A 12,669-nucleotide genomic window follows, 5' to 3' on the forward strand; every position below is an offset into this window, starting at 1 on the left:
CTGCATTTTACAACCGCACCCGCACAACGACCAATGTAAACTTTTGGGCCCAGAAGTTCTTGAGATTTGGGGAGAAACGAAAACCTTCTGGGGGGCCCGGGCATGCTGAGCCTGGCCCTGGAGCCACCTCATCCCCGGCTCTGCTGGACCTGTGGAGATAACCGAGCATCAGCATTGACAGGCCAGGGAAGCAAGGCGCAGTTCGCCTGCCTTTTCAATGACTCCTCCCTTGTTGGAGGGAAAATATCCGGACGCAAAGTTCTTTATTCTCTTAAAGGCAGCAGGGGACCAACTGGGGCCGTGGCTTGGAGAAACAGACAGCCCCTTTATTATATTTAAATGCTCCCGTCTTTACAGCTGGAAGCCCAGAACACCAACAGTGCCAAGGCATTCTCTTTCCAGGGAGCCGAAGTAGCTGAAGTTGGTCAGGCCAGTCGCCCTGGTCTCTGGGCTTCAGAATCCCCTGCGGAAGACGCCTTCAGCGCCAATAAGCAGACACCAGCATCCACGGGGGCCGCAGGCACCAGTGTTCATTTTTGCTGGGGGTGAACCCAGGGCCTATGTGCCTGCTCAGCAAGTGCTAACCCCTGAGCCACCCCCAGCCTCCGAGTACCGTATTTTCCAGACCTCTCGAGGGTTCCCAGTGTGCAGTGCTTTGTGTGGAGCACACCAAGCAGCCCACGCGCACGAGCGAACCACAGGGCCTGGGGTCCGGTCCACACTCCAACAATGAACCCAGGGCGACCACTTGAGGCCAGAGAGTGGTGAGCAGGGTGCCAAGGCCCCGATTCTCAAACTGTGGTCCCCGGGCCAGCAGCAGCAACACCCAGAAACACCCCAGAGATGCACATTGTTGGCTTCTGCCTGGGACAACTGAACCAGAACTGAACCCCTGGTGGCGCCAGGCCAGGGGGTGATGCTGGTGTGTGCACAAATTTTCCTTTTGAGATAGGGTCTCGCTGTGGAGCCCAGGCTGGCCTCACACTTGTGTCAATGCCCCTGCCTCAGCCTCCTGTGTGCTGGAATTACAGCCGTGTGCAACCACATCCCACTTGTGCCTGAAGAGGACTCAGCACTGACCATCTCCCACCCATGCCCTCTGGCCCTCCCGGTCTTCCCTGGGACTTCCTGGTGTGGCTCCACACAGAGACTGGGCTCCAATCCTGCCACTCACACCATCTTTAAGGGCTGCTCTCCCCTGCTATCAAGAAAGAGCCTTGACCAAAAACATACTCGAAACTTGGCTCTTCATTTCCATACATGAGTCAACTCAGGTGGAAAAAAAGGCAACGACCTAGAAAGAGCAGGTACCTCCTTAGGAAGAGGCGCCAGGTCCAGGCACCTCTTCAAGAAAACCGAGTCCCCGGGGAAGGGGATCAAGAGAGAGAGGGAGGGCGAGGAGGGAGAGGGGAAGGAGGAAGAATGAAGACGTGTTACGTACATGGGCCACCTCCACACGAGGAACGGAGTCAGTACGTCCTGCAGACGTGGACTAATAAAAATCAAAACCGTGCTGGGCTTGGCAGCGCATTCCTGTGAACTCAGCACTAGGGAGGCTGAGGCAGGAAAGTTGCTAAGAGTTCCAAATCAAATTTCCCCATTAGGTCAATAGTGAACCTAACCACTGAACTTGATTCGGTCTGGTACCAATTCAGTTTTCGACCAGAATCATGGAAAGAATCAAGTTTGTGAACTGGGGCGCCACTGTATTTTGTTCTCACAGACAAAGAAGCAAAGACGAGATGTCACTGCCTCTGCAGGAAAGGCCAGGGTTCCGGAAGGGGAAGTTCTCGGGCCCAGGCCAGGCCACTCACCTCGGCAGAGCTGCACAGCCTCTCTGTTCCATCCGGCAGGGTCTCGATGACGCTGGGGTAGGGCAGGCCCAGGACTTGGGCCACGCGGGTGTCCTCCAAGCTGGTGCTGGGAATTCCTGGTCAGAGGGGAAAAAAACAAAACATGTTTGCAAGCAGGCGTCCCCTTGACAGCGCCGGCGCTCGGCTTTCGACTCCGGAGGAGACCAGTTCTGTTAGCTCACAAGTTGGAGATCCATAGCCACTCACCAGGAGGAAGAGACCAGGCTGGAGCAGCCCCACACCCCATACACCGCTCGCTATGCGGGATGTGCTACTTCCTCTCGTCTGTTTCCCATGCTTAGTTTCTTTTCAGTAGCTGTAAATGCTAAACTGGGACCTCTGGGCCCCTGAAGCAGAGGCTCACAAGCACCTGTGAGCCTCCTTCAGTCGCTCAGGGATGAGGTCAGAGGCCTTCTCCGGGAGGCAGGGATGCTGCCCTGGCATTGCCCAGGGCCTTGACGACGCCACTGGGCCAGGTGTTGAGAGCTGCTGACTGTTTTGTCCCCGAGGGCGGCAGCACACTCTGGGGACACTGACTCTTCGGCCCCGAGAGCCTTGATGGCACAAGGGTGAGCATCAGGGACACTGCCAAGGGCTGCTGCCGGTTGCCGGCGTGCACAGCTGGACAGGCCATCTCGGCTGGCCCTGGAGGGCGGTGTGTCTGAGCTGGGCCCTGCTGTGGGGAGCCCCCGGCATGACAGGGTCCTGGGCAGGGTTCCTGACTCCCATCAGCATCAGCGGTGCTCCCTGCACAGGCCAAGTTCAGTGTCCCAGGCCCTCCAGTGACTCTTTGCCACCGCGTCCCCTGTGGACACCACTGGCGGGTTTGTGGCTCAAACACCGTGTGGGCACAAAGGGTAAGGCGCTAAAGGCCAGTCAGATCTCCAAGAGCGTCTTGGGCCACTGCCCCAGAGGCAGCTTCAGGTTTGGGAGGTGGGTTTGAGAGCTCTTTGCAAGATGCAAAGCTGCAGTAGGATGCAGGGTTCTGCCGGTTCCAGCTGGGGTTACGGCGACAAGCAGCAACTGAGGGGCACAAACGCTGAGTGGGCTCACAGCGAGGGGACAAATGGCCAACAATAAATGTGACGAAGTGTCGGCGGTCAAGGAGCGAAAACAATCACTCATCACACACGAGAGTGCACTGGACGGGTGGGAGTGTTCGAAAGACCACAGGATTTATGTGGCCACATAAAGAGTGTCCTTGACCACGGGGTGGTGTTAGGACGCCAGTGCGGCGGGAACTGTAACAGGACAGGTGGGATGGCGAAAATATGGCTTGACCTGGTTTTCTCATTTATTTCTGCTTCTGTCCTTCCCGGAGAGTAGGAAGCCAGAGTTTATAAAATGCTAATTATGCAGTTGTGGGGACTGGAGACAACAGGAGAAACAATGTTCTAGGCATACATAAAAGGCTATTTTTCCCCCTCTGAATTCTCAATATTGTGTCTGTGATTTCTCTCTAAATATCGAAGAAGAACAAAAATCAGCTTTCTTTTTTTTTTTGGTAGCGGGGCTCAAACTTGGGTCCTTGGGCTTGCAAAGCAGGCGGCGGAACCACTGAGCTACGTCCCCAGCCCAACACCGGCTTTCTTTACTGTGTATCCTGGCTGATTAATAAATTTTCCTAATTACAAAACGCCTAAGGGTAATAGAAGGGGTTGTTCCTACGTTTAGAGGAGACGTAATGGCTTAGTGTCATTTTCTGCTGAGATTTCTGCAAGTCCTTCTGCAAAGCCTGACCCGGGGCTGGGGCCACTGCTCAGGGGTAAAACAAACGCCTACCTAGCAGGTGTCAGGCCGGCGCCTCCTCCCCAGCACCCCAGACAGAGAGTCGATCTGAGCTCTGTGAGGGAAGCTGTGATGTTACAGGCCGGGATCGTCATAGCAGTTGGCAGGCAGGCAAGAGGAGGCTGTGGACAGAGCCTTCTTTAGGCTTCCGCCCTCCGCCCCGGACTTCCTGGCACAGTGATGGGGAGTTGCCGAACACTGCAGAAGGCCGCCGAGGACACCTGACGCGTAGCGCTAAGCAGATCCCGGCTCTGCTGCTGCTTCCCAGTCCTTTGGGGAACAGCGCGAGCTCACCTCCCCCTCAGCGGTTCACCGGGGCCCCTCTCAGCGTCTGAGCTGCACTGTTCCCCACGTCTGGGCTCGCCTCACCGACTCTTGGTCCGCTGGCCGCACACTTACTATTTTCCATAGCAACTAGCCAGGTGTGGTACGATGAATGTTTTCAAACGCAGTTCTGCATAAGCGGTGATCACACGAAAGGGGAGAAGCTCTGTAGAGCACGTGCCTAGCTTGTGCCAGGCCCTGAGCTTGGTCCCAGCACCAAACTCAAGAGACAAACACCACGGACTCAGCAGCCGGCTCCTCCACCGCACAGGACCTGGGGCCACACCCGCGCACTTCGGTATGGTGATGCTGTTTAGTAGCCACTTACCTATCCTGGAATCCAGAGAGCCCCCGAGGTCAGCTTCGGCCAGGACAACAACAGGGAGCTCCCGCTGGGTGAGGGCGTCCACAGCCACCACGGGAGTGAGGCAATCTGAAAAGACAGCAGAGCCCGGCAGGCGCCGGTCACCCAAGACATGGGGGGTGGGGGACGACCGAGAAACATGGCTCAGGTCTCTGAGTGCTGTGCTAACCGTGAAAGAAAGCATCCTCTGAGAGGTGTCAGCGGGAAACGCACACCAGAGGACCTCAAACGACTGAACAAGCACAGAATATGGCCAGCCACGTGCAAGAGTAAGAGGTGAGCACGGCGAGTTTACTTTCCAGATGGGGGGGAAGGACGGACTCATCACTGCCTTTTCCTTTTGAAAACCACCTCTAATACACAGAACAACACACACACAAAACCTTTCTCTGGTGAGAGTAGGAGAGGTGAGTTCAAATCCCAGCGCTAGAGGATGAAGTGGACAGGGACAGGAAGTGACCGAGCAGTGCAGGGCAGAGATCTGCAGACACCCTAACCCCGCGCAGCTCCTTCCCAGGTGCTCTTGTCTTAGGGGCTACTGCAGGACACGTCCAGCAAAACGAGGGGACAAATGAAGAACGATATCAGACACAGGATCCAGAAACGGGCTGCAGCACCAGGAAGTTGGGAAGGTCATTCCCAGGACAATGGCAGTGAGGTCCAGGAGGCCGGAGGTGTAGCAGAAAACGGGAACGCGAGCAGGTCAGACCCCTGCAATAGGTGGGAATGGAATGAAGAGGGAGTTTCAAAGAGCTGGGGGCAGATGTGGGAAGACAACCAAAAATTCAGAGAAGAAAAAGCCAAAAAATTAAGAAAGGGACATTATGAATTTCAGGAAAAATAGGAAGTTTTATAAGAAGGAAAATGTATTCATAGTACACACGGCTCAACTGTGGGTATTTATGTGGTCGTAATAAAATACCTCAATTTATCCAAACACTGTGCCATCCTAAATGAAGCTTTTGGCCGGGGATTTAGCTCAGTGGTTCTGCCGCCTGCCTCGCCTGAGTTCGATCCCCCGTACCAAAAACAAAAAAAGGTGATTGCCCCTAAATGAAGCTTATTAGAACCACTGCTCCAGGGAAACAAGCCACACTTAGTCTTCACAAAGCACAGGGTTGGTGGGGAGAGAAAGACCGAAAGAAAGCCCCAGGGAAGGAGGCCCGGGAAGTGGGAAGTGGGCCACGATGGCAGCGAGTTGGCTCGAGTTTCTCCTGAACATAACCGTTAACAACTGTTACAGCTGATTAACTCTTACGATGCACAACGCCTGTCACATTTTGAGACTTCATGTAATTATCTAAAGCATATCTTCTCAAAACCCAGATTAAAATGAGCCAGGAGTCAGGATTTCTTCGAAGAGCTAAGGTGGCCCCGGAGGCACCAAGGCAGCGTTGATCTTCACCGCGGGTGTCAGGGTGCGGAGTGAAGCACAAGGTTCGAGGCTGGGGCTCCGCTGGCCCCGGGCACAGGCGCACCCAACGGACTCAGCCCTGGACTCCAGGCTGCGCTTCCTGACACATTTGCCCGTTCTGTGGTTGCGGTACTGAGTACAAGGCCCTCACTGGGCGGGGTGGGGCAGGCGCGAGGCGCTCAGTCCGTCTAGCACTGGAGCATGGGGCACAGCAGGGTGGGGCGCTACACTGACACGTCTCACCCAGGCTCGGCGAACGCCTGGCTGGACCCTGGCCACACGGCATCCAGCTCCTGCACCGCGCGGCGTGGCCACAGGCTGTCTGGGAGCAACTTCTAGGTCCGGACCACGACTGGAAGGTTACCTGGCCCGGACGGCTCCTCACCGGAACAGGATGAAATGGAGAGCACCCTGGAAAACCCTAGAACAGCCTGAAGGGAAGAGAGACTCGTCAGCCCGCCCAGCTGCACGGCAAGATGCTCCTGTTCATCCAGGAACCCATCACGACCACGAGACTCACATTCCAGTACATTGATCTAAAATAGACATAGCCGTGCGAGGCCACTGCTGTAGCTATGCTGTTAGTATTCTGCTTGTTTGTTTGACACAGTATCTCGCTAGGCAGCCCAGGCTGGCCTTCACTTCACTGTGTAGTCCAGGCTGGCCTTGAACTCATGGTGATCCTCCTGCCTCAGCCTCCTCAGTGCTGGGATTACAGGCGTGTGTCACCATGCTGGCTCTTTCTGTTACTGTTGGTATCCTTTGACTTTTCCCATAGTATACATGTATCATTTGGATTTTTAAAACAGTAACTTTAAAAAAAAAGGGATATAAATTGAAATAATCTTGAAGTGAAATTTTATATCTGATAAACTCGGAAAAACCTAGAAAGTTCACATCTGTTTGTGAAGGTGCAGAGAGTCATTTATCACTGGACTTGGTACTATAAGCTGATAAAGCCCCTTCAGAAACCAATAAAAGCAACATATAACGAGAACTAGAAAAACGCTCATGCCTTTCACCTGACAGAAAAACTCCACTCTTGGGAATATCTAAGGAAAATTCCATAAACCAAAGCGCTAGTGGACCATAATGTTCACAGCAATCTCGGTCGTAGTCCCAAACACTCCAAAAGCCCAGTGTTCAATCTACAGAGATAATTTAGGATACTAAGGTACACTGAGTTGATAGAATATTATACATAGATTAAAAATGATGGTAAAGCCTGTATAAAAAAATCAAGCAACATTTTCTGATAGGGTATTAAATGAAGACAAAAAAAATGAAGAAGCAGAAGCCATTTAATTTTTAAGATATGCATGGGAAGATGAATTAAAACTCCAGGGGCTGTGGATATAGCTCCGTGGCACAGTGCCTGCCAGGCAAGTGCAAGGTCCTGGTACCAAAAACAAAATGAAGTAACAACTACAATGACCACAGGCAGAAGAGTGAAGCTAGAATTCTACCTCATATAATAATTAACACAAAATAGATTAAAGATCTAACCTAAGATCCAGAACTATACAATTTGTAGAAGACATACATGTAAATCTTTATGACCTTTCACTAGACAATAGTTGTTGGGTTTTTTTTTAAAACAACACCAAAAACAAAAGCATCAAATAAACAAAAGACAAAATAGAAAACTTGGACTTCATCAAAATGAAAACCTTGCAGGGGTGCGGGTCAGTGGTGAACCCTTGTCTAGTGTGAATGAGGCTCTGGGTTCCACCTTCAGCAAAGTTAAAAAAAAAAGGAAAGGGCTGGGGATTTAGCTCAGTGGTTCTGCCACCTGTCTCGCAAAAGCAAGGGCCTGTGTTCGGTCCCTGATACCAAAAAATAAAAACATATAAAAAAAAGGAAAGAAAGAAAAGACTTTTGTGCTTTAAAGGAAACCATCAAGAAGATGAAAAGTCAACTTCTTGTAATCATGCCTCTGACAAAAAAGTATATCTAGAATATATAAAAATTAAGACAGGCAAAAATCTGAATAAATGTTTCTCCAAAAATGATATATTAATGGACAATGAGCAAATAAATAAAATCAAAACCACGATGACTACCACTTCACCACTACCAGGATAATCAAGAAGACACAACAAGAGGTGTCAACCAGGTGCAGAGAACCTGGGACTCGCACAGCTGCTACGATGGCGGACGGCTGAAGCTGCTCTGGAAAAGATCCCAGCAATTCCCCAAGGAGTCACTACACAGCCGAGCAATCCATGCCGGCAAGACTCAGATGGGACGAGAACATGAGATCTGTGTGAATGTTTCAGCAGCACTAGTCACCGTGGCAGAAAAAGCAGAACTGACCCAAACGACCGGCAACTCATGTACGGATAAGTAAAACGTGGTCCACCCATAGGATGGAGAATTATTTGGAAATAAAAAGGAATCAAATGCTTTGTGCTACATTGTGGAGGAGCCCTGAAAACATTATGCTAAGTGAAAAGAAGGCACACAGATATCACACGTTTCCAATGACTGGGAACGCCCAGATGGGCGAGTCTGGACGAGGAAGCGGGTACAGGGCTGGCGGGGGCGAGGGCGGGAAGAGACCACAAGAGGGCGCGGGTCTCCGTGGAGAGGGCTGCAGAGTCTGCGCGCAGACAACCTTCAATTACAGGCGTTCAGTGTGAACCATATGGTGTGTGGATTTTATCTCAGTGAAATCACTGTAGGATGAAGCCGTACTAAAAAAAAGTAGAGAGCCTCATTAACGCATTGGACTTTTTCATTCCACATAACGTTCAATTACTCGTTTGTCAATTAGAAAAAAAAATCTGTAAACTTAAATATTGGCAAATATGCAGCAAATGCAAGGCAGCTCTCTGGGGTCAAAATTTCTTTCTCAGAAAGAACGAGACCACAGTCTGGGGTTCTTGACCAGGCCTGGGGTTCTCTGCTACTTCCTGGAAGTCCCGTGCTGGGGAAGTGAGGCAGGGCCCCAGGGAGGCGCGGGAAGGCAGAGACCAGGAGCGGTTCACAGAGCGGCTGGCCGGCCAGTTCTGGGCCGAGACACGCAATGAGCCCCAGTCTCGGGGAGCTCCCTGTGTGGGAGACCTGCAATCCCGCCCCAGCCAGGCACTATTCCCCGCACCTAGACCCCAGCGTGCTCTGCAGCGGTGCCAGGTCACTTGCGGGCGGCAGGCTAAGCAGATGACCTCTCTTGGACAGCAGCTGCCACAGCAGAGCTCTGAAAGGTCCAGGGCGAGGAGACCTGCTGACTGCCACTCCAGTTCCTGGAGCAGAGCAGCTTCCCCTCCACAGCTCCTCTGGTGACACACATGGGAGGACCACCACTCTCAGGGACATGGCGGTCACAAACCACATTGTGGCCGGGCATGGTGGCACATGCCTGTGATCCCAGCACTCTGGGAGGCTGAGGCAGGAGGGTCATAAGTTTGAGTCCAGCCTGGGTAACTTAGCAACTTAGTGAGACCCTGTCTCAAAATCAAAAATAAAATAAAAATTTAAAAGCTGATGTAGCTCAGTACAAAGGTCTTGGGTTCCACTGCTAGTGCCACAAATACAAACAAACCACCAGCAAACAAAAACTAACCACACAAACCCAAACCAGATCAATAGCCAGGATCAGGGGTCTGCTCCTCACCCCAGGCAGTCACCTGAGAGGCTGGGCCCCTGAGGCTGCTGCTCTCTGATGTGTCCATGACAATGGGCTTCTAAGTCACCCTTTCCAGACCTCATTCACCCTTGGGGAAAGCAGCACTGTTTAGGCAATAGCGGAAACCTGTGGTACCGAAGCCCCAGGGTTTAAATAGTTTAACATCAGCCAGGCGAGGAGACTCCAGAGAAAGGCCCGGCTTCTGGAGCCTTCCTGACTTCCTGTGGGTGCCTCTCACAGTTTCTACTTCCTAACAAGTCCGAGCGCCCAGAATAGGATGGAAGAGGTGGCTCAGCAGAGAACAGGGAGCCGTCAGTGACTGGGAACAAACGAAAATCCCAGAACCCTGGGAAATTCCTTGCTTTTTCCTCTCTTAAAAAAAAAAATCTGTGCAAATTTGCTAGGTAAAGAATGCCAGTAGCACCAGCAACCTTGGCAAGGCCAGAGAGGGGACTGGCCCATGCCCACCCCCGCACGCCCCACCCTGCTGCCTTCCGGGCATGCGCAGAGCAAGCTGAACTGGAAGCCACGCGACCTTTCTTCTTGCTCTGCCGCGGGAATCAAGAGCCAGGTGAAGAGATCAGCAGCAGCCCAGTTCTAGGCAGAGAATGGAAACCCCTGCAGGTGTTAAACCCGGTCTCACGAAGTCTCAAGTGAATGCTTTGGCGACCCTCAGGGGTCACAACCATAGCACAGTCCTGGAAACCTGACGCCCAGCGGAAAACAGCCAGTCTGTAATGGCGAGTGACAGCAGCAACACACAGCATCCAGGTACCAAGACCAGAGGGCCTGTGGAGGCACAGACCCCTGGTCCGAGGGTCCTTTCAGTTTCCCTTTCGTCCATGTTGCTCCAGGCGTTTCAGCTTTCCTCCTGGGGAGTCGCGTTACACTCTGCACACCAAGTGTCCTCTCCGGACGACAGTGTCGTCTGACAAGACCCAAGGTCTTGATGTGCACCCTGACCTAGAGACATCTGCCTAAAGAGTGTTTCCAGCTTGAAAATCAGACCTGGGAAAACGCAGTGAGAATGCACTGTTCCGTTTGGAATTATGTGAGAGATTGCTAATGGGGAGAAAGCAGCTACCGGGCACGGAACGTTACACCTGGCAATAAATTCTCCAAAACGAAAGATGGGGGAGTCACTGTGCCTGCGCCCAAGCGTCACAGAAACACCGTGTGCATGCCTAAAAGAATTTCTCTATTTGTCATACATGAAAATGTTTTGAATGCAGAGTCTTTCATCTCAAACTTCATCTTATGTAACTTACCAGCTCATCAGTCTCCTATTAAAATTGCCTCATTTGAGTATGTGTCCCCAAATGAACCACAAGAAGAAAAAATGTGAAGGTTAGATTCTTAGTTTTTCAGTTTTGGATATTATTCAACAATCACAGCCCTCAAGGAATCTCAAATTGCTCACGAGGGTAAAAAAACGTGAGTTTTCCCCTTAAACTAAATAGTTGAAAAGAGCCCATTTTCCATTTGGGTAAGAAGAGAAGATAAAGCAGAGAGAGACAGTCAGAGCTGGCTTGGAAGCACAGACTTCAATTTTAACTCAGAAGAGCCTTTTGCTGTCTCAGGAGGGGCCAGGTGAGGACACGCACCGTGTCCCAAGGGACCCCTGTGCTCCAAGGCTCTGACAGCTGTATTCCTAGGATGTGAATGGCCAGGCACCAGGAGGCTCTGGGAAGGGGCCACAGGTATGAATGCTTGCTTTCCTGTTTGTTTGTTTTTGAGACAGGGTCTCCCTGTGGAGTTCAGGCTGTCCTTAACTCACTATGTAGCCCAGGCTGGTCTTGAACTTGGGGTGATCCTCCTGCCTCAGCCTCCCAAGTGCTGGGATGACAGGTGTGCACCACCACGCCCTGCTAACCCTTCTGTTCTAAGAGGAAAAAGTAAGGCTAAGGTGAAGGATGAATCGCACGGCTGACGAGAGGGGACTGTGAGCTCTGGCAAGGCCAGCAGTCAGGGGCTGGAGTCCGGTAACCTTCGAGCCACGGCCAACTCACCTTTGCCGGGCACCTGTGCCCCTCGCAGGGCTTCCCGCAGCGAGCTGCACCCATGCAGGAGGCTGTGGCTGGGAGCAATGGCCACGTGGGACGCGCCGTAGATGGCCTCGGGGGTGGCCGTGTAGGCGGTCAGCTTTTCTCTGGTGTCTTGCCCGTCCATCTGGCAGGAGGACATGAAGTTTATTTGGTTTCTCAGTGTCCCCGGGGCTGTGAGGGGCCTCAAGCGAGCATGTCCCACCCCTTCCTCATTCCCAAGCAGCTTGACAGCTCATGACCACGGGACCAGGTGCGGGACCCCAGCCACGGCAGCACAGGTGCTGGGAAGAGGAAGGAGGTCGACACCTGCTCAGAAAGACAGCTTCCTGGTCACAGATCCAATCTTGTTTCCTTCTTGAAAAAGGAGCTGTATTTTCCTCTAGGATTTAGGGGTTTAGTGAAAAATGCAACTCAATTTTCTAAAGAGAAAATCAGTCCCAGGGTTACAGCTTCTCAGAGTGAGGAAGGGAGGGTCCCGGCGCGGGTGAGGCCTGAGAGCTGTTGGGCACAGGCTCATGGGGCACTCAGAGCCCATCACGCAGCAGATGGAGGACAGGACAGCGTCAGGGGGGAGCCAAGTGCCGGGCATCGAGTGCTGTCCTGCGGGCCGTGGTCTCCTGTGCAGAGAACTCTCAGCTCAGCTGGGACAGGTCACTGGACAGACCCCGAGGGTGCACCAGGCACCAGGAGCTGCGAGGGGCACTTCTGTGAGGTGACACAAGGGAACTGGGGTCCTGGGGGCAAAGGTGGGCACCCAGCCGGCCATCGGTGGGGAAAAGCTAGCGGGAAGCCGATCTGTCTCCTGGCTGCATCTTCCTCCTAAATGTTCTGCAGAGACTAAGGTGAGGGCAGGGTTGATTAGAGGAGAAATCGGAAGGCTAAAAGAGAACACGTAGGCGCATGCCGGTCACCCCAGCCCTTGGGAGGCTGAGGCAGAAGGATCAGAGAGAGAGAGAAAGCGAACATGTAGAGAGCAGCAATGGAATGACTCTTAGGAGAGACAGGAGAGGAGCAGGAGGCCTGCAGCTGCGGCCTCGCTGCTTGTGACCGGATGTGAACACTCACGGCAGGGTCGAGCACACCTCCAGGTGAAGCTGCCCCTGCTTCCCGATAAGACCTCTGAGAACAGTGACAGCTAAGGCCCACTGCTCGGGAACAGGCCCACAGTCTGCATGTGACTCGCGTGTCCTCGGGGCCCCAGGACCCTGTGTCTGGCCGCCCAGTGCGGTACCAGCAGCGCTACAGGGCGGGAC

The 12,669-nt window shown here is 52.8% G+C and overlaps 1 protein-coding gene across 1 annotated transcript in view; it reads right to left on the minus strand.

Moving 5' to 3' along the window:
• The window catches only part of Lars2 (leucyl-tRNA synthetase 2, mitochondrial), a 96,190-nt gene that overhangs the window by 24,618 nt on the left and 58,903 nt on the right, over window positions 1-12,669 (minus strand). Inside the window, exons 9-11 of the mRNA XM_033762707.1 lie at window positions 11,381-11,540; window positions 4,294-4,398; window positions 1,815-1,930 (exon numbers count right to left, since the gene is read on the minus strand). Of these exons, the coding sequence (XP_033618598.1) occupies window positions 1,815-1,930; window positions 4,294-4,398; window positions 11,381-11,540 (381 nt within the window). The remainder of the gene's footprint in view (window positions 1-1,814; window positions 1,931-4,293; window positions 4,399-11,380; window positions 11,541-12,669) is intronic.

Source organism: Fukomys damarensis, unplaced genomic scaffold (assembly GCF_012274545.1).
Source record: "Fukomys damarensis isolate Sample0158 unplaced genomic scaffold, DMR_v1.0_HiC HiC_scaffold_12, whole genome shotgun sequence".
NCBI lineage: Eukaryota > Metazoa > Chordata > Mammalia > Rodentia > Bathyergidae > Fukomys > Fukomys damarensis.